The sequence below is a fragment of the Glycine soja genome, chromosome 17, assembly GCF_004193775.1.
Source record: "Glycine soja cultivar W05 chromosome 17, ASM419377v2, whole genome shotgun sequence".
Taxonomy (NCBI): Eukaryota; Viridiplantae; Streptophyta; class Magnoliopsida; order Fabales; family Fabaceae; genus Glycine; species Glycine soja.
Window position 1 is genome coordinate 2,679,312 of NC_041018.1, and position 13,991 is coordinate 2,693,302.

General features: G+C 32.5%; 2 protein-coding genes across 4 annotated transcripts; one reads left to right on the forward strand and one right to left on the reverse strand.

Annotated features, from left to right (window-relative positions):
* The first annotated feature begins 688 nt into the window (after positions 1-688).
* On the forward strand, positions 689-6,283 carry LOC114393735 (protein REDUCED WALL ACETYLATION 2-like). Of its 2 annotated transcripts, none has more exons than XM_028355162.1 (16): positions 689-1,067; positions 1,301-1,392; positions 1,856-1,996; positions 2,114-2,170; positions 2,258-2,330; positions 2,619-2,777; positions 3,040-3,189; positions 3,268-3,523; positions 3,603-3,724; positions 3,895-3,981; positions 4,065-4,153; positions 4,258-4,320; positions 4,511-4,567; positions 5,107-5,203; positions 5,274-5,432; positions 5,770-6,283. In XM_028355162.1, exons 1-16 carry the CDS (start codon positions 1,035-1,037, stop codon positions 5,773-5,775), a joined length of 1,641 nt encoding a protein of 546 aa, XP_028210963.1. In that variant the 5' UTR covers positions 689-1,034; the 3' UTR covers positions 5,776-6,283. The 2 variants fall into 2 exon arrangements, with proteins under 2 accessions (XP_028210963.1, XP_028210964.1); XM_028355163.1 differs by having other exon boundaries at positions 1,859-1,996.
* Positions 6,284-7,076: 793 nt separating this feature from the next.
* LOC114392481 (ER membrane protein complex subunit 6-like) lies at positions 7,077-11,946 on the reverse strand. 2 transcript variants are annotated; one of them, XM_028353629.1, is made up of 5 exons: positions 11,836-11,946; positions 10,060-10,212; positions 9,500-9,695; positions 8,307-8,326; positions 7,077-7,493 (listed from the first exon to the last, which is right to left on the reverse strand). In XM_028353629.1, exons 2-5 carry the CDS (start codon positions 10,173-10,175, stop codon positions 7,463-7,465), a joined length of 363 nt encoding a protein of 120 aa, XP_028209430.1. In that variant the 5' UTR covers positions 10,176-10,212; positions 11,836-11,946; the 3' UTR covers positions 7,077-7,462. The 2 variants fall into 2 exon arrangements, with proteins under 2 accessions (XP_028209430.1, XP_028209432.1); XM_028353631.1 differs by having other exon boundaries at positions 10,060-10,193; positions 11,836-11,944.
* Between the last annotated feature and the right edge of the window lie 2,045 nt (positions 11,947-13,991).

The following is a 13,991-nucleotide window of genomic DNA, read 5'->3' on the forward strand; positions in this document are numbered from 1 at the left end:
CAAATCTAAGTGGCAGGCAGGGTCAAAGCAGAAAGAGAATCAAACAGAGAGATATGGAGTTCCATAATTAGCCAATTAGGGTAAGAACTCAGAAGTCTGTTAAAATTAGACTTGTTCACCTGTGTAGTTCTACGGTAGAATTAAATTAAAAAAAAAAACTTAAAGTATGTTAAATTGAATATTTTTTAGTTTAAATTCAATGAAACACGTACAACACTTTTAAAATCATTTGTGGGGATTGCGATGAGTAGTTGGACGCGAGGTGAATTGGACAGCAAAAGGTTAGGTTAGGAATACTCGTGTCGGTGAAGCACATATGGGAATGGGACACCTTCCATTTCCCTTGAACTTGAATTCTCTTCAGTCTTCACAATTGGACAGGTGCAGTGGCACTATCGAGCTTCACTGAAATGACTAAAATAACCTCCATACTCTATAAATTGTCATGTAAAGTCATCAACTCTATAATATTAGGGGGAGATATTGGAATTTGGAACTCCATCCATTTCCAAATACAAATACGACTTGAATTCAAATTAAAAAATAAATTGAATTTTGTCGGTCGTCACCTACACGTACTACTTTTTCTAACAGCACAAGTGCACAATCCTGTGAGTATTTCATAAAAAATGAAAAGAAAGAATTAATGAAAATAATTAAAGAGTTCCTCGAAAAAAGAAATAATTAATGAGAATTTTATGACATTTGTTTCTCTCTGCTGAGACACTTTATTATTTTCATCTTCTTCAACATAGACGCGCAGTGAGTTCTACTCGTATCTCCTACCGTCACTCACCGCACTCTTCTTGTATTTACGAACACAACCATATGCAGCATTTTGCTTCCTCAAAATTCTCTTCATTCTCACTTTCATTTCCTCAAAATTAGGAATCACCATTCTTCTCCACCAGATCCGGTGCTGGATCATCGTCGAATCGCTCTCTTCTTCGAATGCCTCTCCAGTTCCTGTGATTTCCGGTGAATCGGAATTCGGAACTGCGCTGTGATTCTTCTTCCTTTTTCGATTTTCCGAAATGCTTCTCCTCAGTCCTGTCACTCCCGGTCAGGTACGTATTTCACTTCGATCTTCGAACTCCCTCAGATCTTGCATCGATTCGTGTTTGTTCGCCGCTAGTTACTCGCTTCTGTTTATTTCAGCGTGTAATTTGATGTGATGTGTTTGTGTTTGTGTTTGTGCTAATTTTTTTGCCGCCAGTTAATCGTTTCCGCTTTGGAATTTGACGCGTTTGTGATTTTGCTTCGTGCGAGTAACTGATTTTTCGGTTTGTGATGCTTGCAGGTCTCGTTCCTGCTCGGGATCATTCCGGTCGTCGTGGCATGGATATATTCGGAGATGTTGGAGTACCGGAACAACTATGTCCCGTCCAGAGCGTAAGTTCGATTGACTGATTACTCTTTCGCGGTGTTAGCTTTTAGTTGCGATTACTGGTAGAATGTTTGCAATTTACGGGAATGTAGCGTCTGCGAATTTTGAGAGATTGAAATGATTGCTGTGTTATTTGCTGAGGTGTTGAGTTAATTAGTTGGCCATAATTGAATAAACATATATGTATATTTCGCCATAGTTGGCTTTTATAGTTATGAATTATGATCGCTACCGTTATGAAACTTTTGTTTTCTTTTTTTTCCCCACAATATTAATATTTTAGAATGGAGTTTCATAATCCGATTATGAATGAGCTAATTAAGTGCTAGAGTTAAGTCTTTTGGGAGAGAGAGTTATAGTTTGGTGGTTCTTCCAGAAATGTTATTTTATTATTATCCCAATGTGTAAGAATGAAAGTTCATTAAGAAGTTGTTGCCATGATTTCTTACGGAAGTTGTTCTTGTTTAGTAGGCAATCGGACATCAACTTAGTTGAAATAGGAAGTGATGTTGTCAAAGACGAAGACAGAGCAGCTTTATTGGAGGGAGGAGCTTTACAGTCAGGATCTCCAAAGGCACGGAGCTTAACTGCCTCGCCATCAATTATCCGGTTTGTAATTCATCCTGCTCTGGTTTTGCTTGCTCAAATTATGGTTCTGTAATTTGTTATTTCTGTCTTTGCGTAAACTTAAGACTTACGTGCTTGGCTTTTTCATGATTTCTTCAGATTCCTTTTGATGGATGAGTATTTCCTTCTTGAGAACCGTTTAACACTTAGAGCGATGTAAGTAAATCATATGAAATGAGAAAATTATTTTTATGTGGATCAAACTAATTCTTTTTCATTTCCTCTGCTCTTTCTCTGTGATAGGTCTGAATTTGGTCTCATCTTGGCTTACTTTTATTTGTGCGACCGCACAGATTTCTTTGCCTCATCCAAAAAGGTTCATGACTTCATCACGATAGTTATTGTTTTTCATTTCTTCTGAGCACTATTTCATGATTTTGTGATTGGAAAGTCAGCTCGGCAACCAAATATTTCTGCATATTGGCATTGGCTTTTAGCTTTAACCAAGCTGTTACCTTCTTGTTGTTTCAACATAACTACATCTTTTGTGGCGCTTCATATTTCTTTTTGTTTCTGAAGCCATTGCTTCCTTTAACATACGTCATGACAAGTCACCTATGAATAAGTGATATAATATTTTGTCAACAATCATCTGTTTTTGCAGAGTTACAATAGGGATCTTTTCCTATTTCTCTATTTTCTCCTCATCATAGTTTCAGCAATGACTTCCTTTAAGATACATCATGACAAGTCACCATTGTCTGGGAAATCCATCCTTTACTTGAATAGACACCAGACTGAAGAATGGAAAGGCTGGATGCAGGTTGGTCACTTTTTTTGTTGATATTACTGAAGTATTTTATTCTCTTATCATTTATGATGGAAAAACTTTCTGTGCAAATTCTGAATTATGCAAGTTCAGACCCCCTGAAATTAATACAATTAATATTAAGGGAGTGCAATTCAGTTTGTTCTAGATTTTTTCATCAGATCTGATTATTCATCTCTTTCTGTACTTACATTTAATGTTATAAATTCTTCAAATTTTAATATTCCATATTTTAATAATTTGACATCTGTAACAGGTTTTGTTTTTGATGTATCATTACTTTGCTGCATCTGAAATCTACAATGCAATCCGTTTGTTCATTGCTGCATATGTATGGATGACTGGATTTGGGAACTTCTCATATTATTATGTTCGTAAAGATTTTAGTCTAGCAAGATTTGCTCAGGTATGCAATTTCCTTGAACTATAAAAGCTGACTTTTTAATATTTGGTCTGTACTAACTGCAACATATTGGTTGAGCAGATGATGTGGCGGCTTAATTTCTTTGTGGTGTTCAGTTGTATTGTACTTAACAACAGTTACATGTTATACTACATCTGCCCCATGCACACTCTTTTCACTCTTATGGTTTATGGGGCACTTGGTATTCTCCACAAGTACAATGAGATTGGGTCAGTCATTGCTGTAAAAATCATTGGTTGCTTCTTGGTTGTTATCTTAGTATGGGAGATACCTGGAGTCTTTGAATGGCTTTGGAGTCCATTTACTTTCTTTCTCGGTTAGTAACATTTATGATATTTGACTTCACTGAAATCACAGCAGCTCATGCTAACTGGAAGGGTTCTTTAAACTTGCAGGTTATACTGACCCGAATCCTGCCAAATCACATCTTTCTCGCTTGCATGAATGGCATTTTCGTTCAGGGCTTGACCGCTACATATGGATAATTGGAATGATTTATGCTTATTATCATCCAACTGTAAGTTTCTCATTTTATGTTTTTGAAATATGTCAACATTTAGATCCATCCTCTCTTTGATCGAGTGATGATTCTGAAGCAGGAAAATATCTCTGATTTCTGTCTCCTCTTTTCTTTGCTTTCATTTTCCTGAGTTGAGTACCTTATTGTCTGTCACATGGTATTATAAGGTTGAACGATGGATGGAAAAATTGGAGGAAGCAGAAATCAAGCGCAGAATATCAATCAAGGCAACTGTTGTTCTGATATGTTCATTGGTATTATACTTTTTAATGTCATCATATTAGTATACCTTGCTTTGTTTTATTTTATGACCCTGATCATTTGAGTTAATTTCTAGGTGGGTTATTTATGGTTTGAGCATATATACAAGCTGGACAAGGTCACATACAATAAATACCATCCTTATACCTCATGGATTCCCATAACGTATGTCCATGTTTCCTTAATCTTTTTTTTTTGGGAGGAGGGGCCTGATGAGAGAGATATTCAAGACTTTTTAGTTATTAACATGACACATTTTTATTTGACAGGGTTTACATATGCTTGCGGAATGTTACCCAAAGTTTTCGTAGCTATACACTGACCCTTTTTGCGTAAGTTGTCTTTGTAGAAGTAGAATCTTTTATTCATCTCTCTTTTGTTCCCTTCTCTTTCACACATGGACATGCCTTCTTATTTAATGAGCTAATTTATTGCTAAATGCTGTCAAATTGAACTTTCTTCACTTTGTTTTAAGGCTGGTAATTCATTAACTAATTTTACAATGTTTCTACTTTCTTCTAGATGGCTTGGGAAGATTACACTGGAGACTTACATCTCCCAGATCCATATCTGGTTAAGGTACTCCGAAGCTGATGTCCTGCTTTTAGCATTTATTGATGCTTTACCCGATATCACATGTTTGTCCTAATGAGTTGAGGGGTTGTTTGGTGCACATGCAGTTAGTTGCCCAAGCATACTAGATTCCTAGGCATGAGATGCCTGGATACAAGATGTTTGGGCATTTAGTATTTCACATGTTTGGCATGGTAGAATAGATGCCTGGATTCATTTATATGTTTGTTTGGTTACACTCAATGTTGATCATCTAACTTAACAATGAGTATGCTTTGCACTAGAAATGGGGGCAATGATGATTTAAACTGTTGATGATTACCTCGTCCTTGAGGGGTGAAAGATTTTACTAAAATTCCTAGCTTTTCAGTTCTAAATTTTTATTCTTACAATCTTACTGTATGTCAAAATGGTAAAATGCTTAACATACATTCATGTCCAATTACTTTCTTTCATGCTTGATGCAACTTGTTTACATGTGTAATTATTTTTGTTATTTATCAAATATATTAATTGTTCCTTTCTATTATGTTGGCTGATTTTAGGTCAGGTATTCCAGACGGGCAACCCAAATTGTTGCTTTCCCTGATCCCAGACTACCCAATGTTGAACTTCATGCTTACTACTTCCATATATGTTGCAGTAAGTTAAAAGCACAAGTTGGATTGAATTTTTTTATGTTGATTGATTCTGATTTTAACATTCTTGGCAGATTTCCTATAGGCTCTTTGACCTGACAAATACACTGAAAATGGCATTTGTACCCAGCAAAGACGACAAACGTCTTGTACACAATTTAATTACAGCAACAACAATCTCAGTTGTTTTATATTCTTTGTCCCTCGGCTTCCTTAGGGTACCTCAGATGTTGGTAAGGGTTATTGCAATAACTTGATCTGGTCTACTGACTTAAATTGTCCTTGCATCTAAGTAATTTGCAGTCAATTTGTTAAGCTCATACTTGCTTTCCATACACAACACTTCTGGCGGTAAGAACATAATTTGGTGGTAACAATTTTTGAGACAATTGTGACGCTTCTGGTGTTGTATGGGACAATTCTGAGTGTATAATATCTAGTAATATGCCATGCCACGACTATAAAGCCAGATGCAGCCCACTTGTGTAGAACATTTTAAATTTTATTGTTTTACATTTGCATTTGATGTGCTATACATTTATCTAAATCTAGATACTCATAAATTCGCAGGTTTAAACATTTGAATATGTATATATATTGTTGCAAGCTTCCTGTGGACTCGGAAGAATTTTCGGCAGCTGCTACAATTGGTTTGTCAGGCCAACTCTTTACCGAAAGATGCATTCATCTCTTTTTTGTAAGTTAAAGAAGTAAGAACTTGTACCAAAAAAAAAGAAGCAAAAATTAATCATTCTAATAGGCTAATAGCTGCAGTTTTAGGGGGTTGAAAGTTGTATAGATATAAGAGGGTGGGCGCATGGCATCGCATTTTTTCCTCTATATTATGCAACATCATTTTTTTTGTTAGTATTGTAAAATGATCAATCACGCCCCTATATCACCATCTACTATTTATGTCAAATAGTCGATGAAACTAGGTTATGAGGAGGAACTAAAATTTTTGCTAGTTTGTCACTAAAAACTGCCTTTTGATTACCGAAAGTTGTTTCGGGAGCTCAATAGGGTCAAGCATGCTTCTAGGCTTTGGGATTATACCTACTTCTATTAACTTTTAAAACCTCGACTAGATGGTGGCAAATCCAAGCTTATATTATTTCCTTATGTTGGGAGTCTGGGACAACTTATTACTGCTGGCTAAGACCAATATGAGGTAGCAAATTATGTATGGTTCTCGACATTAAAAAGAGTATATTATTTGAAACCTTTTTTAACCAAATATTATTTGAAGCCTAGTCATTCAGTGTTCAATAGTTACATTTTTTTTTACTGAAAGTACAAATTTAGTTTCCAAAATAATGTTAAAATATACATATTTAGTTATAATTGAAGTGAAGTTCATTTTAAACCAATATGAATATCTACTTTAAATAACATTGTCTCTACACATAAAATTAATTAGATTAGACTCATTTTAAGTGAAGAAAAAGAAACTTTAAATTATAACTATAGAAAGTTAAACTCGTGAAGATGTGCATGTGTATAACAAATTACTCAATTAACTATTATAACGATTTTCTTTAAGTATAAAAGGAGCCGATTATTTTTAATATATGTATAAATTATCATATACAAGACGTAGAAGCTTGATAGACGGTTACTGGTATTGGTATGCGATATTTCTTGGGTAACACAATTCAGATTGCATACCCATGCAATCAGGAGCTCAATCATATAATACTGCGAGAGATTTTATTCTCACTGAAGTTGTATCAAGCACTGGAAATAAGTTTGGTAAATTGCAATCTATCATATATATTTTTTTTTAGAAGAGCAATTCACTCTATCTTACAAAACAAAGATCTTCAATAATAAGCTCTGGAGAAAAAAGCTTCAAGAATATTCTCCTGGAGATCAACTTGACAGCCACAAAAAGAGAGATGACATTACTTTCACATTCCATTATTCAGATTATACATTATTTTTTTGACAGAATTCAGATGAAACAAACTATTTTTTTTGGTAAAAAAAAAAACTGGAAACATTGTGACCGTAAAATTTAGAACTAAGTAATATAATTGCTTCAGTTTGGTCCATAAAATTTCAGGACCGGTCTTATAGCATTAGCAAGTAGAGCTTACAAAGTTTAAAAACTGGCAACATAATGAGAGCTATCCAATAACTTGATGAAGTACATGCATTATGTCAAGAATCAAGATAAAGAACAATTGCCTTCTTAAAGCAGCAACAGAAGTCAGAAGCCAACAATTGCCTTCTTTAGAGACATTTTGTGCACGATCCTCCGTCAAAATATATGTACAATGTCGAATGCAAATCTTTATTTTGTCAAAGAAGCACAAAATGATAGGCAAGAATTCAGCTACGAGTCTAGATACACTCCGTTTTATTTTTTAATTTATCTCAAAATATGATACTTTAAAAAAATTAAGAATTTTAATTTCCCCTCCCTCAGTTATACTCATTTGTTACCATCTCACCTAAATATTTATAAATATATTTACAATTATATTTTAACTCTTATTTTAATAAAGAAACTTTTGTCAAAAAAAAATGTTTAATTATTAGAAGAACATCTCCAATGAGATGCTTAATTTTGAGCAACTTATGCTTAAGTATTTTTTTTCTACAGAAACATATGACGTGAAATTGCTTATATAAGCACAGTTGCTTAACAACATTATATCATAAATAATATATTTTCAAGCATTGTAGGAACCATAAAATTAATTTAAGCACTCACTTTAACAATCTTAGTATGGGAGGAAATTTTTGTTTAAAATGCGAAAATTAAATGAAATTATAAGACCCACAAAATTATGATAAGCAACTTATATAAACAACTATTGTCCATGCTCTAATAAGGTAATTTTGGAGGAATTTTTTCCTTGACAATGGCTTCTCAAGAGCATCACAAATTTTCCACCATTTTATTTAACTTAAATTTAGGATCACTACTTAAAATTTCAGTCACCCAAAAACTTATCACATTCACGAGTGAAGTTCCGTTGAAAGTTTAGGAAAACCTAATTATCTTAAATAATAGTCATATATATAAGCAATTTATTTGGGACAGATATAAATTGAAACAGAGATGAAACTTTACCAAGTATTATAAAAGAGAAGGATACGTCCAGAACAGCACGAATGACTGCAGAAGTTAAAGAACAAAGTTAGGGAACTGAATACATGAACACAAGCAGCACAAACGACAGAAATACAAAAATTACAATCTAAATAAAAATGTAGCTTAACCAAGAAAAAGGAAAAATATATTGTAATGCTGACCCAATAACATAGGGTCTACAAAACATAATAACAAGATCTCTGGTTTAAAAAATTACACAAATCTTCTTCACTTTACATTCTCTACGCGATTACAAAGAAGGGCTTATTTTAATAGGTATTCAAGTATATTTTGTATTGGGCAAACCTCCCACTTTATCTTTTTAGCATTTTGTTTGACGTTTAACAAATAGTTCATCAATGTTGATCAAAATATCGAGTCCCAAACACAGTTCTTAGGAAGCAACTACAAATATGTGCAGAAGTTGGCAACTTGGCATATTTTAAGATATACAATCGATATTATAAGCAAGTTATTTTTTTTAATAAAAATGTAAATATCGATTTTATAATAACTGACTGATGAAGTAGACACATACTCGATAGCTAATCAAGAAATGAATTTAAAACAAAATAAATAACATTTCTTTATTTGATGAGTAATAGCAAAATCCAACAACTGTAGACTTTATGGTATGAGTTTGCTAAGATAGAGATCATAGAATAAAAACATGTCTAGAGAAGATCACAGGATCTTCCCTTTTTTTTAGCATTGAAGATGGTAACGGTACCCTCATATGTGACAGTTTAAGCTAAAATTTAGAATTGGCTCAAAAAAATAAAATCACCGTGTTAGTGTAGTGGCTGAATTGGAGATGATCATAGAAAACAAGTTAGCATGTGTCTTTCGGGATGCACCTTTCTTTTTTGGTCAACGCTGACAAGTTAGTATGGCTGGAATGTTGAATGGGCATGGTAATCTTTATGGATCCTGGGAGGATCATAGGCCAAAGGGTGGGGTATATTCTCTTTATGGAGGATGCCTAGCATATTTTATCTTGCTTCCCTCCTTCGATTTCACATCCAAAACTACAACACTAAAGGTTCAAGCACTGTTTTTGAACTTTAATATCTATTTTTGTCCTCTGTTTTTATGTACTTCTCTACCTTTGTTATCTAACAAACTTTCTTGTTTTATCAAACAAAAGATGTCCGCCATACACAAACCAGAGCGCATATAAACAAAAAGAAAACCTACCATTAGACCACCTAGGAAGCCATCAAGTAGAACTCGATTCGAGGAGTCAAAGTAGGAGTGGATTGAAAATCTGGCTTTGGCTACAAGCCCAAGTGAAGTAACCATCATGAGAAGGAAGTAAAATACAAATCCTTTCAAGCTTGTGAACCCCAAAATTCCAGCAACAACTCCACCAATTATAGACAAAAATGTTCGGCTGCAACAGAGATAGGAAATATTTTGAAGGTGAACCTTAAATACAGTTAAGCAGATTACTTAAAAAAATAAAAACTCCCTCCACTCCTCTTTTTCTAAGAGTTCTCTGTATGTACATCTCATGCATACCGATGACCATTTGCACATAGAAACATACCATGCCAAACCATTTGTATTCAAATTAGTACCTCACAAATTTTGGATACCCTTCTTTCCTTTCTCTCTGTTAGCTGGTGTGTGGAACCCCATAAACTGGGAGAGAAAGAAAGGAACAACCCCCCTCCCCGTTTCAAACCAAGTATAAGGCCCCTAACTAAATGAATTCATTCAATAAAGCATTAAACAAATCTGCTGCCAAAACAAACCTGTAATAAATAATTTTCATGTTGCTTTGCATATTTTCAGCATTAAAAGTGAGTAAATCATTCACTCCATCCCCTGGTTTCTTCTTTGATGAACCCAACTCAAAAGGTCCAGCCATACTATGTGCCTGCCTTGTCTACTCGAATAATATGTAACTGTTAAACGAAATATCAATAACTATTGGATAGTTATGGGTAAAATATAAATAAATCGTGTTGCTGAGTTTTTAAATAAATATGAAATATCAATAACTATTGTGCTGTTTTTAACAATAAGTAATTTCAAAGGGGGCATGAGCTAGTGTGATTGGACCATAAAGTCATGAATTCCAACCTATTACTTAAGTAGAGTCATTAATAACTAACAGGTAGCATTGTTCACAGATACACATACATGCACAAGTAAAAGTTCAGCTAAGTGGTGTTCAAGTGAAACTTCTAAAAAAACTACAACAATAGCCTAATCCTACCAAGTGAAATCAATTACATAAATCACACTAGTTAGCGAATCATACATATTTTGTATTGCCTGGATATAAGTCATGCAAACATCTTTCTTTTCCTAAACTTTCAACAACACTTTTTTTGGCACTCAATCATATAGTTTATTTCAAGTTAATAAAACTCATATGTCTTTCTTTACTTCAGCACTACCTTTCAGTACCTTTCCATCAACTCCTGTAAAAGGTAAATAGTTTTTGTTGTAAACTGTTCTAGCATAAATCTAAATGATTATCTAATATTCTCTTAATCTATGTTCAATCATTTTTTCCTACAACTTCTTAGTGTGGCTTATAAGTTTTATTCTTCTGTAGTTCAAACAATATGAATATCTTCTTTGTTCTTTATATATAGGAACTAAAGTGTTCATCCTCCACTCATTTGGCATTTTCTTAGATTTCAAAATTCTATTAAATAGTTTAACGAGCCAAATGATATCCTTTCCTACACATTTCCATATTTCAATAAGAGTACCATAAAGACCAACAACTTTGTGATTACCCACCCTCTTAAGAAACTTTTTTTCCCAATCTTCTAAACTATGTAAAAATTAACCGAATAAAATGGTAAAAGCAGAGAACACCATATATATATAAATTAAGTCCTTGATTTAAATTAAGTATTTAGTCCTTGATTTAAATTAAGTTATAATTCAATCGTTTCAAACTTATTTTAAATTCTCCATTTTATCTATCTGGTAGGGACCAACGGAACAAACTTGAATGATTCACGGACTGAACAATATACATAATTTGAAATAGGAACTAAATTGCAAGCAAAGTGCATGTCCAAAGATCAAATATCTTTTTACTCTAGATTAAACACGGTTGCTCTTTCAAACACCAAACCGTGATTAATAACATGAAGTTCAATGCTAAACGGTGAGAATTCAGATCTAACATTCTGCTATGTACACTTTTTGCTGTTTGCCCTAACATCGATGTTGAAGCTTGTACATGAGATGCAAATTTTGTTTAGAGCTAGTACTTAGCTAGAAATTATTAATTTAATTCAACACAAGATTACGCGAAATATAGCTCAATCTCTTAAACAACCGATTCAGTTTATCGAATCGAGTCGATGACTACAAACTGAACAGTCTTACACTTCACAGTTCACACACACATTCAGAGTGGATTAGAAAACTACAAATCAAGGAAGAAAAAAGAACACGCAATCCCTATCAAACCAGGTGAAAATCGATCGACGAAGGAATGAAAAATGAGATTCAAGTTGGAGAGATGAAGGATTCGGATGAGATCTGAGAGAAGAGCTTACCTGGATCTTGTGCTCGTCGTTGTTATCGTTGGAGAGGTGCAAGTGCAAGCACAAACGTGAGAGCTAGTTCAGTGTTATCGTTCATGCCAATGTTACGATTTGTGATTCGTGCGTATATATAAGCGGTCAAAGCATAATAAATAATAGATTAAATTATTTGGTTGATCCTACAATTCATATGTTTTTAATTATTATAGTTTTAAAAGTGTTTTTTTATCTTTTAATTTTTTTATTTCTTATAATTTAAAAATATTTTTTTATCGTTATCATGTATATTTTAATTTTCTTTTAGTTTATATGATTTAAGAATAATCTTTTTAGTTTTATTATAATTTGTATTTTAATTACCTTTTATTCCTTATTAAAAAAATATATAAAAATAATTAGTAATAAATTATCAATTATTTTTTATTATAAATTATATTGTAATAAATTAATTATAAATTATTTATTAATATGTTTGTAATTAATAATATTATTTATATTTTGATGAAAATAACTAAGAAGGAATTAAAATATAAAATATAAAAATTAAAAAAATAATTTTCAAACTAAGAGAATTAAAATACAAATGATAAGAATTAACAATCACTTTCAAATTAAGAATTAAAAGAAAATTAAGATGTAAATTATAAAAATTATTTTCAATCTATATGAACTAAAAAAATAAATCATAAAACTATACGTTAAAATAAATAATTAAACCTAAATAATAAAACTGTGATTCTCCTTAAAAATATCATTAAAAAAATATTGATTCATGTTTACTTGAAAATAATAAATAAAAGGATACATTCTTATTCCCGATATTATATATTTTTTTCAATTAATGTTAACAACACAATTCCAAATTTGTTAATCCGTTACGGCAAATAGATTTTCCTAAAAAACACAAAACTGCAAATAGATACAGCGATCGTGTAAATTTTACATTATTGAATGAGAAATCATTTAAAAATAATTTATTCATTTATTATAACTTAGAATACATAATTTAGAATTGTATTTTCCTCTTTTTATTTTCAATTAGAGATATATTCGATGGGGTGAATTTTATAGGAAAGGTTCTCTGTCCTTACCAAACAATACTACTACACAACACAACGTATATTCATCACACAAATTAATTAAAAGAGGATTTAAAATGTGTTTACCTTGAAATAACCTTATTTTATCACCAGCAATGAAATAAGAGAGACACTTTCTTTATCTCAAAATAAATAATAATTACTTTACATTATTTTTTATACATTGTACGAATATTTTTAAATTTACGCAAATTTTATAAATGAAAATAAATTAAAAATTATAGCAGATATTATTTTTTGGTACATAAAGGATATTTTATTAATTATATTATATAGAAATATATTGTTTAGAATTAATTTGCAATGGCGGTTTTGAAGCAACAAATTAAAAAACCTGTGATTAGTGCCTATACTATATATATATATATATATATATAAAATAAGGTAATTAATTTTCTGATAATGAATTCAATGCAACATATATATTGCTTATTTAATTATAGCATGTTGCCTGTAAAACAGATATAAGATGGTTTGAAGATGTACATAATTTAGGTTGCTCCTAAGTAAGATTTGGCTAGACGGCCATTTGCTCCTTTAGAGAAGAAGCTACCCGGGACACGTTCATTACCTCCATTTAGTATCCTCAATATTTCTTGTACATTTCTTGAATATGAAAGTGAATCTTTATCAGCAGCAAGCACATTAATTTCCTGAAACTTTTCCCTCATAACCTTCCGATTGAGGAACTACGTACAAGACCCTCATCTTTTGTTCGTTGGTTGCCTAGCTTGTTTCTGAGGTTTGAAATGCGATTGGTGAACTCTTCCACAGTCACTTTATATGGATTCACCCGTTCATATAACATTGCTCGAACAACTGCATCTTGGCCTGCCTCTACTCCTAGAAGGCCAGCTACAAGCTGCGGCACATGCACAAATATAATTGGGTGACCCGTGTGCTTAATATATGTTGATATATGTATATGGGTGAAAATTGATAGAGGATAGCAACAAAAAAAATAGAAGGGCTAATTTTCTAATTGGTAAGATTAGGAAGGTTCATTAAAAGTTAAATATATGGACCTGTAGTTGACTAGTACTAGTACATCAGAGAACAACACTACAA

What these genes read in the sequence shown, in the direction of transcription:
- LOC114393735 (XM_028355162.1), top strand. Translation starts at nt 1,035, where the DNA reads ATGCTTCTCCTCAGTCCTGTCACTCCCGGTCAG. An exon ending in ACCTCATGGATTCCCATAAC is followed by an intron (nt 4,154 to 4,257) that starts GTATGTCCATGT and finishes TTTATTTGACAG; the next exon opens with GGTTTACATATGCTTGCGGA. An exon ending in TATACACTGACCCTTTTTGC is followed by an intron (nt 4,321 to 4,510) that starts GTAAGTTGTCTT and finishes ACTTTCTTCTAG; the next exon opens with ATGGCTTGGGAAGATTACAC.
- LOC114392481 (XM_028353629.1), bottom strand. Translation starts at nt 10,175, where the DNA reads ATGGCTGGACCTTTTGAGTTGGGTTCATCAAAGAAGAAACCAGGGGAT. An exon ending in GCTTCCTAGGTGGTCTAATG is followed by an intron (nt 8,327 to 9,499) that starts GTAGGTTTTCTT and finishes TAACTTCTGCAG; the next exon opens with TCATTCGTGCTGTTCTGGAC. An exon ending in TCATTCGTGCTGTTCTGGAC is followed by an intron (nt 7,494 to 8,306) that starts GTATCCTTCTCT and finishes GACAAAATAAAG; the next exon opens with ATTTGCATTCGACATTGTAC.